Genomic DNA, 18837 nt, shown 5'->3' with positions numbered 1-18837 from the left:
TACTGCGCGCAAAAAATCCTCGCCAGCTCAGTATTCCGCTCCCTTGAGCTTTTTGCAATCACCCAGTGTATTGGCTTCATCCCGGTAGTGATGTAACTTCAGAATAACAGGTCTGGGCTTGCAACTGTCAGTCGTTTACTTACGGCAAAGTCGGTGGATTTTTTCAACGCCAACCGTTTTTATTCCTATCTTATATTCAAAGATTGTTTACTCAGCAGCATCAAGCAAATCTTGGTGAATCTCATTTTCGTCTTCCTTAACACCATATACGACAAGATTAGACCTTCGACCTCTGTTATCTAACTCGTCGATCTTTTTAGTCAAGGACAGAACCAGTTGTTCGAGCTTGTCAACCCTTTCCACACATTCCAAGGCCTATTCTTTCATTTTGCCCTTTTTTTTCAGCTTTTTGTCTATTGCTCCTTCACTCCCACACATTGCTCCTAGAAAAAAGGTAGTACTACTTACTAACTTTGGGACAGTAACTGTTTGTTACATATATTATTACCCTGTTAGTAACAGTTAACGGCTGCGACCCGCAGTTAGTTACGGGAAGGTTATAGTAATAGCAGCTACCTGCTAATGGGTAGAAACTTTTCGCATATGCTGCTCGGTTATTCGTACGGTCTGCTGACGTGGCTTGTCAAATGTTTGCATACTGGAGAAATAAAAAGCTGCATGGTCAATTTGACTAATTCCCGAAACAAGTCAGAGCTCTCAGAGCTTGCTGGCCGTAAACCACGGCATGCGACGCCACCAAAGCCTGGCGCGTCCTTTTGCGCGGTTGCATGACCGAACATCAGACAGCGGGAGGGTATAATCGTCCTGTGATATATGAACTGAGACGTAGTGAAATATTCGTGCTTGTTGAACGCTCATCAAGGCCTTCGGCTGTGCATTTTGCGTCGCCTGTCATTTGACCTGCATAAATCAGTCATGAGCGCCAGCAACAGCCGTGTGTCTGATGCTTTCTGAGCTAATATCGTATTGATAACGTCATTCATTATCATGCTGACCTGGAAATGCATTAGTCCAGGCGAAATCCGGGATGTCCGGCGCTTCATCAACGGCCGTGTAACAGAACTTCTGGAGTGCCTTGACGTGAATCCAGAGTGTCTCAAATACGGCGAGCACCCATCGTGGGGCAGAAGCTTTATTTGTGTGGGATAAATGCGTAGCGATTTCGGAGACTGCGGTTTCTGGGGCTGTAGGAAAAAACGTCCACGGAAGATACGTCCCCGGAAAAAAAGATGCCCGGAGAAAATGTCCCCCGAGGAAGCGCTCACTAGAAAAAAATGTCCCGCAGTGACAAGTTACGCAAAGGATAATTTCTTCCAAAATCCACTTGACAAAAAAATTGAGAATAGATGTAATCATGAAGTATTCTGCAGTTACAGACCCGACCATGGTCATGCAGTCTCCATTCGGAAAATAAATACCGCAGCGTTTAAATCAATACATGGACAGGTATCCAACTTCCAGCGCTCTGCATACCGTTGCACCATGCGCATCTGCTAACCCGTACACTTACCTTGCAATCGCTGCTGCAAGCGTGAAGCTGCTTTCTGCAGGTGCATGTGCGTAGGCGCTGAGCTACCACCTCCTGAATATTGCAGTGGGCTCGTGTGATATAGCTCGATGATATTGTACAGGACATGAGCAGTGCTTGTTCCACGCTATCAATAACCTATAAATACGTCGCCCAGCATTAGACGAATTTAGCTTATATCTATCCTGTGTCCCTCTCATCTAGCGCTGTTCCGAGCCTTGAGCGATAAACCGCAGTCGCTATTTCGTTGTGTTGACCATAAATCAACTACGCTTGTCGTCCAGCCGAGACACAGGGCAACCAGGGCGACGAACACAGCAGAACAGCTGCCATGGATTTCTTTCGGAACGCCCACGTGGGCTATCTGCGGAACGCCCAGATCAAAGTGGCACACCGTTGCGTTTGCGGGTCAGCGATTCGTTCCACCGTTAAACAACTTAAATCCGCCTCATGGGGTAAGAGCCCACGTGCCCGCTCCCACATGCAAGACCAATGCTCACATCACTGCGGATGATGGCAACCGTTTGGGGACATTTTTGCCAGGGACGTTTTTTCCGGGGACCTGTTTTTTTTTTTTCTGGGGACGTTTTTCCCGGAACCCGCACGAACGGACGAGGGCGCGCGCTACTCTGGTACTCTGGCACCATCTCCGTCTTCAGCAGCCGCCCTAGCATCCTCCTCCGCTTTCCTCCTCCGCTTTCCTCCTTGCTCTCTATTCGCTATCGCCGAGCCTAAAGTCCCTAGATCAGCTTTTTTTAGAAAAGCTCATAAAGGGACTTTAGCCGAGCCTTCATCCTCCTCTGTGCTCGTTCGCTCTGTCGGTTACACCGGCGTCAACGCCGCATAACCCTTGAATGGGCGCTTAACAGCTGCGCTCTAAAAATGACAGTTTTAACGCCGTTAAAGCGAGTATGAAGTGCGAAAACACGCGTTTCGAATTAGCTTGGCTATTGCATAAACAAGCCTTCGCGCAGAACCGGCGCCCCCTTCCCCACGCGGGGCTGCCGACAGCTGCTGCCGATAAGGTAGGGTGGCTACCCTAGATAAGGGGCCAACCACCCACTACGTGGTGCCAAGGAAAATCTTCACGGCAAGACTTGGCTGAATCAGTCAAAACGCCCAAACATGAAATACGGGCAAAACAGCAGGAAACGGCTTGCTCCGAGCAACGGCGGCGCCAGAATCTTCATTGAGGGGTAGCGAGTCAAATTTCGGGCATGATACCTTCGATCGTTACCGTCGTAACACTGCTCGCAAAGATTAAAAAAAAAACAATATAAAATGAACAAAATGTAGCGGCAATAGCTTCACACATTCGCTGACCGGCGAGGGTGTCTGATGAGGGCTGAATGAAGCGCCGAGCAGTACTTTTATAACCATGTTTATAACGACCTGGAACCCTCTTCTCCCTTGGCGCCCTCACTGGCCAGCCCTAAAGTCAGAGCGCGCTGACTTGAAGTCTGGCAACAGCGAGTTCTTAATCTTTATTTTTTCGTTGATTCAGCCCGTTTGACGGCAGCGGCGCCGCGGCGCCGTACGCCGAGCGAGCGGCCGGCCTGTGGAGCGCGTCATAGCGGCGGTCGTCCTTGTGCTGTGCGCGTAGCGCCAAGGTCCCGCAGTCTCGATTTCCTTGTAGTGGCTTCCTGAGCTGCAGCTGCGCTTGTTGACGCGAGACACTTTGGGAAGATCGCTACACTGACGAAGATGGCTGCGAGACTTACTAAGGTGAGCCAGGGGGTCATCCTTTTCTCCTCTGCCTGTGTGGTGCCGCCGACGACGCACTCAGCCGCCAGAAAAAAAGAAAAGAAAAAGAATAATATTGCATTGAATGACAAAGTGCGCGTCCTGATTAGCCGTGCTGTTGAAGTAAATCAATCAAGATTGCCAGTCAGATTATGTCTCGAACATGGAAACTGTCGACGGGAGGAAAAGATGCGCGCATGTCGTACGCGCTGCGGCGTCATAATTACGGCGCATTGAGTTGCAAACTAGATATAAGTCGCCGATTACGGGCTCAGTTAGGCTAGTTGTGTGTCGAACGCTGTGGGCAATCATGCTTGCACAATGTTGCGCAAAGTGGGAGCAATTATTCTCCATAGAACTGGTTTTCCTCTCAAAGCGCAAAAGGAAATCGGGATCGCAGTTTCATTGATCGGAGTGTACCGTGTACTGCGGCGCACCTTGAACCCTCTGCGACGTTTTCACTCTCATCTTCTCGTGTAGGTGTCTTATTGTGTCGCACATTGGACGGTCATCCTGTAGTGGGTACGGTTCGTACTTGTACCCGGATGTCACCTATCGCTTATCAGTATGTGCGAATCGCGGCTTGAGATACGGCTTGGCACTAAGACCTCGTTCTTCTGTACGAATAATTCTGTCGTTTTGTCGCGATGGGCGCATACGCGTCTGCTGCGGGCTCCTGATATTTCATGCAATTGACCCGAATAAGTGCTTGCGTGGCTGTTGAGTTTTTGTTCTGCTTTAAGTATGGACTCCGTTAGCCGGTGATGTAAATATTTGTTACGAAAGCGAGTGGCTATTTGAGCAAGGATGCTGGCTTGGTGCCATGGGAGAAGCGCAGGGAAGAAATAAAACAAAACTAAAACCTTCGCGTTGACATTAAGCTCCTAGGCAGGTTTAATGTCTGAAGCACTGCCACGCAAACATTAATCTTTGAAACGGCAGAAAAGGACAGTAAATCTAAATCTCCATTTTGTGTAATTGCCTCAGTGGGTGATCCGGTAGTAGTATTCATGTGTGTGTGAGTAGTTTTCATGTGTGTGTGAGGAGTATTCTTATCTGTGCACTCTTTATGTTAGTTACGTGTATACTGTGTCAGCATTCTTGTCTCCTCAGTTCAATGAGTAGCAGTACGTTTCCCGCGAGCGCTCAGAAAAAAATGACAGAAATGTGAGAACGTGCTACATTTTCTCATCAGCAGAGAAAGGTAGTTGGCAGAGGTGTCATTGATTGTATGAGGCTTTGTTGAATTCAGAGGAAGGATATGTGGCATATAAATCTCTTGCTGCCAAACAGTCCAGTTCGGGTTGGCTTGCGTGGTTTTCTGTGGAAAACCTGCCTCTCCACGGTGTGGCCATATTGGCAGATTGGTCAGTGTTTGCAGGTTGGTCAGTCACTGCTTTGCAAAGCACCACCACATCCTCCTGGCATCTCCATTGGCATTCTGTTTCTTCGAGCAGGGAGTGTGCGTGGAATTTCACAAAGATGCACTGTGTTGCTTGAGACCCGCTGATAAATCGTGGACAGAGAGAAAAATGGATTCCTTGCAGAGGCGCATTGATACAACTGGTGGTTGGCACTACAGAGGTTACAGAGGTGTAGAAAAGCATGACTGGGGCTTGAATTTCTGTTTAGCTGTGACTGGAGCAGCCGGTGCATTTTTTGTGTGGCTCAAAGTGGTCCATTTCGTGTGCAGGCGATCCGCACGCTGAAGTCCATCCAGCAGTGCCGGCCCCTGTCTGCTGAGGCAGCTGCTGCTGCAGCCAAGGCAAACAATGGGGGATACTGCTTTGGTGAGTCGCCATGGGGAATGCCAGTGGCACCGTTCCTTTGCAGCATGGTGTTTTTACTAATTATACTGCACATAAAGACATATGGGGGGTGAGACTTATTTAATTATTGCCATATCCTACGTATCACATAAATGTGCAGTATATGATGATAAAATCTTCATCATGAGTCAATGCTGTCTGTCTAGGCAGTATGAAGCGATAACTTAAGAGCTCACTTGCTAGTAATCACCACAGCCTTCTTCCTTTGCTGGCATGCCATGCACTGCTGTCAGTAATCTCAAACCAACTAGCAGAGCAGTGTGAGATAACCATGTGTGTGCTTGTCTCTAGTCACTTTGTGTTGGTTTGGGCACAGACCTTCACAGCTGTTTAGGACAATGTGTCTGCACAGTGCTGACTACATGATGTAGCTGTCATGGTTTTAATATTGGACTGCTGATGTGTATTTCCTGTGCAGGGCACACATGTAGCATGCCCTGTGTTTTTTCTCTTATGTGCCATTGTCCGATTGTGAAGCAGTTAAGTTTCCAGCAATGAACCAGTTCGCCCATGCTCTTGTGCTGGGGAGTGAAAAGGTGCAAGACTGGCATTGCAGTGGAAGACGTTGGGGAGGGTGTTCTATATACAGGGCGTTTCACTTAAGACTTTACATAGTTTTTAAAAATAGGCTTTTTGAGTTAGAAAAGTGCTTTTTTCGGCATAGCATTGTCAGCAGTGTAGTACATCAGAATACAGCTAAGACGTGGTAACTAGCAGGCTGGTTAACTAATATTGAATAGTTAAATTTGACTATTACTTTTATGCTCATTAATTACTGAGAGGCGTGTGTGCCACCGAAAGTAATATCCATTTCAATTTTGAGAATTATGAAAACGCAGTTACCCTTGGCACTGTGGCCCAGAAAATTTGAGCTATTTAGACTAGTTACGTGCACTGGAGAGGTTGCTTTGCCTGCAAGCTTCTCGAAAACACATGTATTTTGGTGCAATGAAACCAATATTTGTTGGGCCACAGCGCCAAGGGTATCTGTGTTTTAAAAAGTCTAAAAACTGATATGGATATTGTTTACAGTGGGCTACACGGCTCTGAATAATTAAGGAGCCTAACAGTAATAGTTAAAAAGTTGACTATTCAATATTAGTTAACCAGCCTGTTAGTTACCATGTCTTAGCGGTTTTCTGATGTACTGCACTGGTGACCATGCTATGCCGAAAAAAGCGCTGCTCTAACTCAAAAAGCCTATGTTTTAAAATTGTGCGAAGTATTAGGTGAAGTATCAGGTGATACGACTTCACTCTGCAGTGAAGCTCCACCCACATATAGGACGGCCACACAGAATTCCTCCGCAACAAAAAGTAATCTGCTGATAAACCTTTTTTTATTAACCTAAACAAGAAGGTAGTCAGTAGACATAATTATAAGCTCAAGAGTTTTGATGCCTCTGGCTTATTTGGTTTAGTCAAACATTGAAAAGCTGTTTTGATTTGCTGGGGTGATTTGTCATCAGTGGAGCAGTGCAGGACGGTGTGGACTGTAGCCCTAATGTTACCACCTGCTGTTTCTTTAAGTTACGTTGTCTCAGGGTTGGTGCTGAGTTCCAGTGTGCGGACACATGTAAAGCTTTTTGCGAGACGTCTTCGGTTGTTGCTATGGCCCATGTCGTGTGGGCTTTGTGAGAATTTCCGCACTTGAATGTGTGAGTTGTTGCTCATTTCTGCTTGCGAAGACTTGGAAGTGAGCGAGGGTGGTGTGTCTGTGCAGAGCTGTCGGAGGAGCAGAAGGAGTATCAGAACCTGGCGCGCAAATTTTCCCGAGAGGAGATCCTTCCCAAGGCAGCACACTACGACCGCACCGGGGAGGTAGGCCGCATTGAAATCACTCTGCAGTGTGCCGTACAGTCAGCGGTTACACAGGCAACTGCTGGCTGTACGCTACGCTGACATGCATTGTTGGCTTGGGTGTGGATAGCCGATCATTCTTCTGTTCAAGGTGCTGGAACATGTGACATTGAGCTGACTTTGCAGGGACATTGTTGATGAGACCAGAGGATCGAACCCGTTGACAGGTTGTGAGAAGTGGGCTGGGCATGTTGCCAAAAACGTTGTGAAAAGTGAATTAACAGGACGACAAGAGGGGAGGTGAACAGAGATGTTGAATATCAACTGGATGTTTTATACTGTCATACTCGGGCTTCAGGTACATGAAAATATGCAAATCACATTAAAAAATAACAGCGTGGATGAGACAGAGAGCGAGACATAGAAGTCAATCTGACAAGTGATTTCTTTAAGATGTAGTGTGACAGATGGACTCATGCCTCACCATTCTTGAAAGTGCTGAGTGTAGTATAAATATTGTTGCCCTTTCTTGGGTGATACCATTTGATGTTTGTAGTTACCAGAAAGGAGAACACAACTTCTTTATTGCCACTGCAGGGCTAGGTGGCTGCCAATCAGGCCTTTCAGTCAGTATGCTTGTTTTTATAAACAGTCAGTGCACCCCTGCCACTGTTCCATTGTCCGTAAGATAAAGGGATGATATGTAGCGTGTGACACATGCGGTAATGTTTTTTCCTGCAAGACTTTTTCTATACTTTGTTGATTTCCATGCTAGGCATTGCAAGCCTGTTAGGGGCAGAGAAAGGCTATACTTTCATGCCTGCCTGTCTTGATCATGTGAGAGAGTTAGTGGATGTAAGGAATCACAGCTACTTTGCTCTGTCAGGTTGCGTAAACTCCCACTTTCCTTGCCTTGTGAATTGCATCAAGAGGGATTTTGCAACGATGGAAAGGAGTCTGCTCGAATATCCCATTTTTTGCAGCCTTGGTGAAATAAACGTGCTTTCAGCTTAGTTGCAGCATGACCTCCTCAGTGAGGCTGATAGATTGGACTTTACAGTGCAATACAATGAAAAGCAACAGGTTCAAGCAGCATGGAGCATATTTTCAGCAGATGCACAAGCTATATGTACTCACTTCTGTTTCTGAAAATCTTGGGTTATTTTCAACAGGCTGTTTTGAGGCTAGCCATAGCTGCAGTTGAAATGCAATGTGGAAAGCATCAATACAAGTAATCTTTCGTTTTGGGTTCATTTGGTGAATATTTTCACAAACCAACAGAGGCTGATGCAGTGGTTGGACCAAGGATGATTTTTAGTTGCCAGCCAGTTATAGCTTGGGTGCTCCTCACACGTTGACAGTCACTTTGTCTCCTGTGCAACTCGGTACGGGACTTGCACACGGTTAGGCCTGTGGCATTATTACCCCCGATGGAAAAAAAAAATGGAAAAAATGCACAGGCGATCATATCCATCAAGATCACAGGTTGTACATTTTGCTTTTACGGTGATAGTCTTCCTATTGCGTCTGAGTCTTATTTCGCAGTCACTTTTTCTTTCTGCTGCTGGGTTGGCTTCTGGTGGATGTGGAGGGTCTTGGGTGGGAGGTGCACCCACCGGATGCTCGGGTGGAGGCAAGGTGCCCCGATCTGCTAGGGGTGCAAGGGGGTGGAGGCTTCACATACAGCGTGTTCCGCAATTAAACGCGCGCCTTAAACTGCACCTCATAGCTAAACCGGTGAATTGTTCGAGCTCAAATTTCGCACAGAATTGGCATTTGGTCGGCAGAATTGTTTTATGCCGCATTTGTTTGGGGTACTTGCCTGAATCAACAAGAAAAAGTTGGATATTCGCATCGTCTTTAGAAACGAAACTGGCCGCTTTCTCAGCGATTGCACTGGGGGCACCATTTCGTTCGTAGGCCGTGGAGATTCGGCAAAGGGGTTGGGGGAGTGTTTTGCGGGAAGTTTGAGGATGCTGTACCACGAAAGTCTTCAAACTTAGTACAGTTTTGGCCAAACTAAGCTTTTTATGATCACTGATAAAGCAGTTGCTGAAGAGTCATCAAAGCTCCCGCAAATGACCCCCGTCCTTTGCCCAATTTCCACGGTCGACCAGCGAGATGGTGCCACCAGTGCAACTGCTGAGAGAGCAGCCGGTTTTGTTTCGTCGTCACTGCAGGCTATGCTAATATTCAACTTTATTGATTCCGGCAAGTACCCCAAAAAGTATGGTATAAAACAATTCTGCCGACTAAACGCCATTTCTGTGCTAAATTTGAGCTCGAACAATTCACCGGTTTAGCTGTGAGGAGCATTCTACTGCTTCTACTGCGCAAGTTTTAATTGTGGAACAGTCTATACATGCACATGCACACACAAACATGCTCACATTCACAGAGACAGGCAAATGGATCCCAGATTTTCCATCGAAAGGGGACTATACTGGTTACACAGTAAAAACATTACGCAGACAAAGCAGCAAAAAAAAAAAAATGTTGAAGAGAAAAGCTGACCTGTGCAAAAAGCTGACTTGCTTAGTAGCATAAGGCATCAGTGATTAAGGGAGGAGATATCAACACAAGAAAAAAAGAAAACAAATCAGTATTGCATCTGCAGTACTGAGCAGTTCCTTATAAAGCCACCGTGTGAATGCTATTAAAACAGTAAGGCAGTAGGCACTTACTCTCATTAATTTTGCCCGTGTGGCGCGGGTATTAAGTTTTCATGGCATTCACGTGGTGTCTCATGCAAAAATTTAATGACCTTAGCCTTGCTGCCATTCCCAAGGTACTGAGTTCATCACACAGAAATGTGTACTCGCGACCTCATTCCGTGCGTAAAAAGCATGCAGATTTGTTAGTAACAACTTGCTATCAAGTAGCAAGTGGTTTATTGATAGCTTTTAGTTAGATTAGGTACCTCTGCTGCATTTTTAAAGTGAATGGCGCCATTTTGACCGGCACTTCTGACAAATTGGCTCGTGCACCTGTGCGTTGCTGACACGCAAGTTTAAGTCTGCTTTTTCGACTTGTCAACCAAAAGCAGGGTTATTTTGGGCACAATAATTTTTACATTACATTTGGACAACTTTGCCAAGATTTTGTGCTCATTAGCAGTGTTTAAAATCAATTCCAATTTTTGACTACCTTGCAGGCATTGTCATCGTCATGACATACATATAATGATATTAGATCTGTACGTGTGGCATGAACTTAAAAATTAATGGCATTAAGGGTAGATGCAGGTCTTGAAATGGTAAAAAAAAAGCAAAAATTTTGATTTTTCAAAAGTGGCATATTCTATTCAGGTTCAATATACTCTAGAGTACCTGCCTACAAAGTTTCAAGATATAATTTGACCTCCAACTTTTAAAAATGATACATTTGATGCCTCCAAAGCGTCAAAATGGTGATTTCGGAGCGAAATGTGGCAGAACTTGAAGCCCGTAACTTATCACGACTGTGTCCCCAATGGCCACCTCCTTGGTCTTGTTCAGAAGCTGGTGCTCTTCTCTACGTCCCCATATCACTTACTGCTGTGAAATCCTGTTGGAACGTTCACAACGCTGTTGGAACGTTGGAACGTTCACCTCCGCAACGACCTCCGAATGGCTGGCGCATGCACTTCAAATGCACTTTTCTCAGCTTCACCTTTCTGCCTTCATGACTAGCGTTAAGGAAGTTTTTGTTGTGTTTTTATTGTGCGATTTTAATTAATCTTATACCGTTGAATTCAGAACAAACTAAGCCATGAAGCTATGCTAATTTTTCTTGGCTGACTGAGCACATGAAATATTGTGAACAATAATGTCACCAATTATATTTCATTATTATGATGCTTTGACATTACTAAAACTGAAATATAGTGATGTACCTCAGTAACAATATAAATAGCATAGCTCCACATTGCAGGTCTTTGGCTGCTGCTCCATTTCAATTGGAACCAAAAAATATTTAGGGAAGGTGTCTTAATGACCAGTAAGAAAATAATTAGGCTGAAGTTATTTGCTCGTAATATGGGAAGTAATTGAGCTATGGCGAAACTTATTTCTGAAAACAAGAGGAAGAATTATATATACATACTTAATTTCATTACAATATCTCTAATAGTAAAAATTTTCGTTTCAAGACCATTGTCTCCCCCCCCTTAACACACTTAGGCATTAAGCATTTAGAAGAATGTCAATTTCGGCTAGATGGTGCATTATTTGACACAGAAATGGTAATAGTGCTACAGCGAGACGTATTCAAGAAAGGCTGACACAGGACATGCGCTAACTTCATCTGAGTTTATTTACGGCAAAGCCAGCAAATATATAGAAAATTTAAGGCATGTGCAAAAAACCGGTACAACAAGGCATCAACAAAACTGTTCAAGATATGATATCTCAGTCTTGAAAAGGTGGTTCATATCTTCGCTCCTGCCCAGAATCTTTATCTCCCGAAGCTGTGGCTCACACTTTTTGCATTGCTGGCATCTTTTTTTGCCCCGGCCCATGTTCTGCCGCACGATTACACACGAAGCACTCAGCGCAGTGCTGCAAGAGATGTGCACCTCCTAGATTGTTGTGCATGTGTGCTCAGCCGCGCGGTCATTTAACGCACCGCCCCGTTTGGCCCACATAGGCTTTTCCGCAGGTCAGGGGTATCTCGTACACCACACCTGTGGAGCACTTCACGTACTGCTTGCCTTGCTTTTTGCTGCAGGAGCTCTTTTTATCGCTCCCAATTCGCGCACATAGCTGGGCAAGCCTTCGTGGAGCACAAAACACAACTTCTTTTGCAGCACTGCGCTGAGTGCTTCGTGTGTAATCGTGCGGCAGAACATGGGCCGGGGCAAAAAAGATGCCAGCAATGCAAGAAGTGTGAGCTTCGGGAGATAAAGATTCTGGGCAGGAGTGGAAGCATTTGGAAGCATTCCACATTAGAAAGAAGGGATTAGATTGTGTAAGTGATACTTCGGTCCGCCTTTTCAAGACTGAGATATCATATCTTGTGCAGTTTTGTTGAGGCCTTGTTGTGCCTGTGTTTTTTGCGCATGCCTTAAATCTTCTATATATTTGCTGGCTTTACAGTAAATAAACTCAGAATAGTTTAGCGCATGTCCTGTGTCAGTCTTTCTTGTGTACGTCTTGCTATAGCGCTATTACCATTTCTGTCTCTAACATTACGCATTTATTGGCATTTCTCGTGTGCGCCTGGAGCTCGTATTTACTGGCATTAAATTTGCCCTTGTGGCACAAGCATAATACCTTGTTCACAAATTTCTGAACTAATAATTGCTGTCAGTGAAAAAAAGCCGTAATATCACAGTTTGGTTTAAGGCTTGTATGACAAAGAAAAGGAGTGCACTGAGAGTTGTCATGAAGCATTTTAAGGTGGCCAGATACCTCCATACTGGAGGAGTGACGTCGACAGTCGATTAACAGCGAGGCAAGGCACTGCTGGCAAAACGCAGCAAGACTGCTCGCAAAATGAACAGAAGAGCAGGAACCCGAGCTGTAACACAAGTGGGACGACCCTCCCTCGCGACACTCTAAGGCAAAGCACTGGTCGTAGAATGCTGCCCAAAGCATAGCCCTCGTAGCCCTCGCGCATTGCTTTTGCTGGTCTGCAAGCCCCACGATGGGCCCCAATTTCCCAAACCACCCAAACGCCATCGCCAACTGCGATGGCGCGAAAACAAAGCCACGCCGTTAGATGCCCTAGAGAGTGCGTTGCATTGTACGTGGGGAGGTTGCGCGGCCATGCGTCGGGTGCGAGGTTTGTCATTTTTCTTAGCCTCAGTGGCCTGAAATGCACATTTTCAAAATTCTAACTGGCAAAAATTTAGAATGGTCAAAGCGTTCGCCATGAAACAACCACAGTAGCGCACGCAGTGTTGGGAAATACCCTGCCCGCAACTTCGCCCCGTCCGCTATCCTCCACAAGCCGGATCGCTTCCGTGTGCGTGCACATTTTATGGTAGTGCTATAAAACGAGAGGATTGCTGCTTGGTCAGGTCCGCACGCATCTGTTGTCTGCATCATAGCTAGACGCAGTGGCTTGCCGCATTGTGCTGCACTTCGTTGCTGCACTTCATTTTTCGACCTGTGAGTGCGCGGTGACAGCTGTTGGTGGTTGTCAACACTATGATTTTGTGCGCCTGGGCATCTGCCACGCGTGGACATTTGCCGCATGCTGGAAGTCGATTCTGTGAGGAAAGAGTTCGAAGTTAACTCGTGTGGCAGGTATGAGGTACTGCCATTGGGGAATGTCGCGATGTTTCACCGTGAGTTTAGATGAACAAGAAATTCGTAATTTCCAAACAATTAGGAGGCTTGAATAGTTCGAACAGTGAAAGTGTGGTGTGAATTGAATCGAATAGCAGGTACTGTTTACTGCTAGTAAGTGCACATACAGCCAGTGAGGTTCGTAGTAATAATGGTAGCAAACTAGGTCTGTAAAAAAAAACAAAAAAACTTTGCGATTGTGAGAATTGTGTTGGGCATGGCGTGCTACAGTGGGCGATACAGGAAGAAAAAATGTAATATAGTGTGCATCTGCAGGTAGTCTGTGCAGCATAAAATTTGAGCATTGAAACATGTATAGTCTGCAGAGTGTATCCCAGCAAATAGAGTAGGTATTCTTTGTAGTGGCCTGATCTACGGTACATCTAAAACAGTGCCCAGCCCAGCTGGCTGCAGTCCCTACCATTGCACCCATCATTGGTTGTCATTGCAATTTTTTAATGTGCCAGCTGTGAGTTGATGCAGCTGTATAATGTGTTTATGCTTGGTGTCTGCGATGGCTGTTTTGCATTTTACGCCTTCACGGTATCCCTCTTGCACAGATTTGTTCTGCTGTACTGCAATACAGAGCTGATCGTAGCATTTGTGACATCAGCCTTGGTGGCACAGGTTGGGGATGTCGTTTGCTGGGGTGGCACCTGGGTCTGCAGGGGCCTGGTGTGGAAGGAAGGAGCTGCAAAAAGCCTTGTGCACGAGTGCATGCTGTTGGACGAGTCGTTCATGCATGGTTAAGCAAGGGTACTGTGCAAAAAACGGACGAGAAGATGACAAGGACGGGTGCAGACAGGACCTCTGCCTGTCCTTGTCGTCTTCTTGCCCATGTTTTTTTACGCAGCACCCGTGCTTAAGCCTTGTGCACTGATGGGGTCTGGAAGAGCATTTCATCTAATGAGCCGTGCCTTTTGCAGTTTCCCTGGGATATTGTCAAGAAGGCTTTCGAAGTTGGCCTGATGAACCTCTCCATTCCTGCAAAGTACGGTCAGTGCACTTCCCTCCTCCTGTAAACATAGAAAGTCAACTGTTATGTTATTCACAACCAGCTTCTTGCTCTCATTATGTTGCTGTGCTGCTGTTGAACACATTTCTTGTACATGATGATCAGAGGTGCACTTGATAATAATGCGTTGGTGTGCACGTTGTGTCATCTAGCTCTTGAATGTAGTGTAATTTTTTTTCTCTCTCGAGCGCTCTCAACTATAGCTGAAGCTCTGGAAAAGGCTTTCATCATTGTTTTGCAAGGATGTGCAGCAGAATTTTTGTGTGCGTAAAGTACAGGCTTGAAACTAATGTTGTGCAATGGGTGGTAATTAGAACTATACCTGTTCACATTGTTTGAGGTGCCCCTGGGGCTACGTCTAGTGTGTGTGTTCCAACTTGTGAGATGAGTACTGGTGAGGTGGTGCGGTGTGTGACCATTGGACTTTTGTGCCCCTGATCCTTGTGTGTCATCTCTCGCCAGGTGGCAGCAATCTAAGCCTCGTCAGCCATTGTCTGGTGACAGAAGAGGTTGCGTACGCCTGCTCGGGCATCAAAACCATTCTTGAAGGAACGGGCCTTGGGGTAATAAGAGTGGCTTGCCTTTGTTGCCATGACAGCATATTGGCCCAGTCCAGTTGCAAAACTCTGCACAATTTGCGTGTCGTATTGCTTAAGGCAGCCCATTAATCGGTTGTGTTAGTGTGATGGTTTAAATGCATTCTGTAAAGGGGCGTGGGTTGTTGCTATATCTCAATATCTAGCGCCACTCTCTGTTACTTTGTCACATGAGAAGTGTTCATTGTCACGCAACACCCATGGTACTGATAGTTTCCAACTCTGAACGTAACAGTATCGAGAGTTCAGATGTGGAGTGCCTGCAGGGGCTCTTTGTTTTCAGAAATGTTCATTATGGTTGTCGGATCTTGGGTGATCCACCATATCCTTCAATGGGAGTGGGGATTTGTGTCCCAAAACTTGGACTCCAGCCGAGCACGGGGCCTTGGATGGGCCAGTGTGGTTGAGGACTGAAAAATGCAACCAGGAAAGAGCCTGTGTTCAGGGCGAGTTTTGCAACTGGGATGTGAAGAGCTGTGCAGCAATGGTCCGAGGAAAAGTGCAACTTGCAGGCCTCTTGAGAAAAACTATCACTGAAGTGAACAGTAAGGAAATGGTTGCTTTTGGCAGGAAGCAAGGAGAAATGCAAGGTACAAAAGTAAATACCAAATCAGCATGTACTGTTTCACTTGGAACAGCACCTCAGATCCTGAACTTAGTATCTTGTGCATATTGAATGGAACAATGCAGCCAGACAAGAGAGGGACTGGTCTGTGTTGTTTCCTTCTTCTGTCTGTCGTTTGTCTGGCTGCAGTGTTTCACCCAATATGCACATGTATCAACCTGCCCAAGTTTCCATCCATTACTGTGGTATTTTGTGCAGCATTTAACTGACAAACACACTTTTTCCTCAGTGCTGGTTAGTGAAGCAGGGCCAACTGGAAGACAGGAAATTTAATAATGGCTTTCCATCTCAACTCAATGCTATCACGGCACTGCTCTTACTGTACTTGATGACGGCATATTTTAGCTAGTCTCTCAAAGCATCTTGTCTAGTTTCAGCTTACTGTGGCAAAAAAATTGCAAGGTGACCATCAAAGCTGCTGTGAATTTTTGTGCTAACTGGTCACTTAACGCTGCTTTGCGACAATGTTATTGATGAATGGGGCAGTCAGATATACAGCTACCACTGAAATTTAAAGCCCCGGTTGGCACCATTGTGGCTGGCCAGTCTGTGGCAGTCTGCCACGTTTAGCTTCAGCAGTGCCCACTTCTTGGTCTCGCTGCTGTGTTTGTTCACTGTAAACTCGCATGGCAGGATCCTGTTGCCGTTGTCACCTATGTTGTACTTCATGGGTATGCGATTACTATTTTCACAGTCGTCGCTTGTGCTCACATTTGTGGCAGTATTGTTATTTCGAGTACTGGTTTGGGTGGCCCTTCACCTCTGCCATGGTAGCGAGCATCTAAGTGACTGCATGCTGGCGAGCCACACGCACCTTATATGCTGTGACCCTGTGACATCAGAATAAGAACTGGACACCAAGTGCTGCAAAACCAGCCCACCTTTCCCTGTTAGCTGGCTCTGTTAAATGAGGGGCAGCTCCAAGGACTCTGCAGTGGGTTTGTTGACTCACTTCCATGGCACAGAGCATGCTCAGGGCAAAGGTTGGACGAGAATGCGTTTATTTTTTAAACTATTTATGATGGTAACAGTTTCAGCATGCTTCGTGCAGTTGTCACGGCTTTTGGGGGTAAGACTTTGGGAAGGCTGCTTAGTTGCACGTGATCACTGCCAAGGCCGATTGATTGGGATTGGGCCTTGCTACACTGAACATGGCACAAAGTTGTGTGCAGCCCACCCAGGCAGAGGTAGCACTCTCCTGGCTAGGGGAGGAGGGGTTGTCCCATTTCAAGGGATGCCACTGGGGCCAACTCTTGCTACAGTTCACTCATGAGGCACGACAGTTGGGTATTGTCACATGGCCAGTGATGTCATGTGCCATCACAGGCCAGGATGGCAGCCCTTAGTGTTGGACATTTAGGCCTTACTGCATGCAAACAAGGAAGAGGATCAAGGCTGCCCGAAAGTTCTGGTGCTTGTGACGGGCATAAATTTTTAATATCTGTGCAGTGTTGCAAATGATGTTGCATATGTGATCAGTGGGATGTTCTCTGAGGTGAGCAAAGTCCATGAATTACTGGAAGTAGCTAATGGACCGAAAAAGATTGCAAACCGGTACAATGTCCAGGTAGTATTCACAACACTGTTTGTGGTGAAGTAAGTGGTAATGAAAACCAGGCTCAGAGAGACGATTGCTATTTGTCCACTGGAAAAAAAGTATGCGTTGAATGTACTACAGGTGTCGCAAAGTGCCTGTGTCATGTAGAAAAAGTTACATTGGCCACTCAGGTAGATGCGTAAATTGAGACTTTGAGAATGTTGCTGCAATTGTCAGCAGATTGCACACTGCAGAAATCTAGTTTCACATTGCATGCAAGTGTGAACAAAGATTTCAGGACACACATGTTATTGGGAATTCAAGAGACCAAACAGAAAGGCAGGTAAAATAAATGTGCTCACTCCACTTCACTGGGGCAGGTAGGTGTTTAAGGGCTTTGCCCTCTTTGCTGGCAGATAATGAACTCGACCTCATCAAAAACAGAAAAAGGGGCACAAAAAAAAAAGATGACAGCAGTGGATGTCAAGGGGCCAAACAGAAAGGCAGGTATAATAAATTACTCATTTCATTCCACTGAGGCAGACAGGTGCACAAGTGCTTTGTCCCCATGAAAGGTGGGTTGTGAAATCAACCTGATCAAAACAGGAAAAAGGGGCGTAGAAGGGCGATGGCAACAGATGTGTATTGCCATATTGTCAGGTGAACTCAGATTGATCATGTCTTGAAACTTGATAAATAGCAATATCCATTTTCATTATGGAGATATCTGTAGTAAGCAGTTGAGGTTTTTACTGCTGACTCTGCTCACTCTGGACCTACTTAGTGGAGGGGGGTGTTAAGGTGCAATGTTCTGTTCTAAACGAGGATATTTGCTGAGCAGGGATTGGCTGGCTTGCTTTATTAGCGGACTGAGTTGGATGGGAATGAAACGGTGAGTGAAGTAGAACCCCGGCATAGCAAAGTGAGTCGGACCAGCAAAAATCTCGACTATATCAGGGTCTTTACAATATCTATTGTTGGTGATGGCACGGCTCTGAGGATGCTCTCTGGTAATTAATTGGCTACTTACTAAACACAGTGCTTGTTTGTAAAAGTAACACTCACCTTCCATCGTGCTCTTCTTGCCCCACTATGTGATAATTATTTATTTTCAGTTATCACATTTCATGTTATCACGTCTTCGATTTTGTTCATGTCTTGTGGAAGTACCGCATTTGCACAAATACAATGCAGCTGTGAATTTAATGTGAGTTTTATTTCAATTTGTTTTAAGTTTAATTTCAGTCTTGGCATTGTTTAAGAGGCAATAGTTCAGCAACGCAGTCGAGGCGTGGCGGTAACGCCGTGCAGTGCCGCCGCTTCCCTGTGCTTCGTTCTGCCGTGTTGCGAATGTTCCCCCTTTATTTCTGGTCTTCACTGCACTTTTACTGTCTTTCCTTTCTCAGCGACCCGTACCGCCTTCTTTCTGTATTCATAGCCTGCTTTATTTTTTCTTTTTGCCTCACAGCCCCCCCAAAAACTTCCTGAATTTAGCTTCTCCTCACAGTTTGTGAGTTTGGTGGTGAAGCTTTCTCAAAGAGCACCGTTTCGTCGTCTTTAGTATCCATTTGCCTCCGAATGTTAAGCCTCACGCATGCCGTGTTGTCATTATTCCGTGGGAAGTATGTCGCCATGGTCATACGCTCTTTACCATAGCTTTGAAAAAAATCTTTACTATGACTGGAAAAAAAAAATGTACAGTCTATGCAAAGTGAAATGGGACTACTGTTTCACTTTACTATATCAGAGTTTTTATTGTGTCCGAGTATATTATAGCGGGGTTCTACTGTAGTAGTAAACATTGCCAGATTTCTTGAGGGAATAAATCACATGGTGCTATTTTCATTTTTCTACTGCTAATCATATTCTAGA

The 18837-nt window shown here is 45.7% G+C and overlaps 1 protein-coding gene across 2 annotated transcripts in view; it reads left to right on the top strand.

Annotated features, from left to right (window-relative positions):
- Window positions 1-3071: 3071 nt before the first annotated feature.
- Mcad (Medium-chain acyl-CoA dehydrogenase) overlaps window positions 3072-18837 on the top strand; it is a 51112-nt gene continuing 35346 nt past the window's right edge. The window contains exons 1-5 of one of the 2 annotated variants that reach the window (XM_089584024.1): window positions 3072-3274; window positions 4986-5082; window positions 6844-6941; window positions 14119-14188; window positions 14670-14770. In XM_089584024.1, coding sequence (XP_089440150.1) covers window positions 3254-3274; window positions 4986-5082; window positions 6844-6941; window positions 14119-14188; window positions 14670-14770 — 387 coding nt within the window. In that variant the 5' untranslated portion in view covers window positions 3072-3253. The remainder of the gene's footprint in view (window positions 3275-4985; window positions 5083-6843; window positions 6942-14118; window positions 14189-14669; window positions 14771-18837) is intronic. The other variant, XM_089584023.1, reaches the window with a different exon arrangement.

This window comes from Amblyomma mixtum, chromosome 3 (genome assembly GCF_055824585.1).
Source record: "Amblyomma mixtum isolate Tamu chromosome 3, ASM5582458v1, whole genome shotgun sequence".
NCBI lineage: Eukaryota > Metazoa > Arthropoda > Arachnida > Ixodida > Ixodidae > Amblyomma > Amblyomma mixtum.
This window is presented reverse-complemented; position numbering and strand designations above follow the sequence as displayed.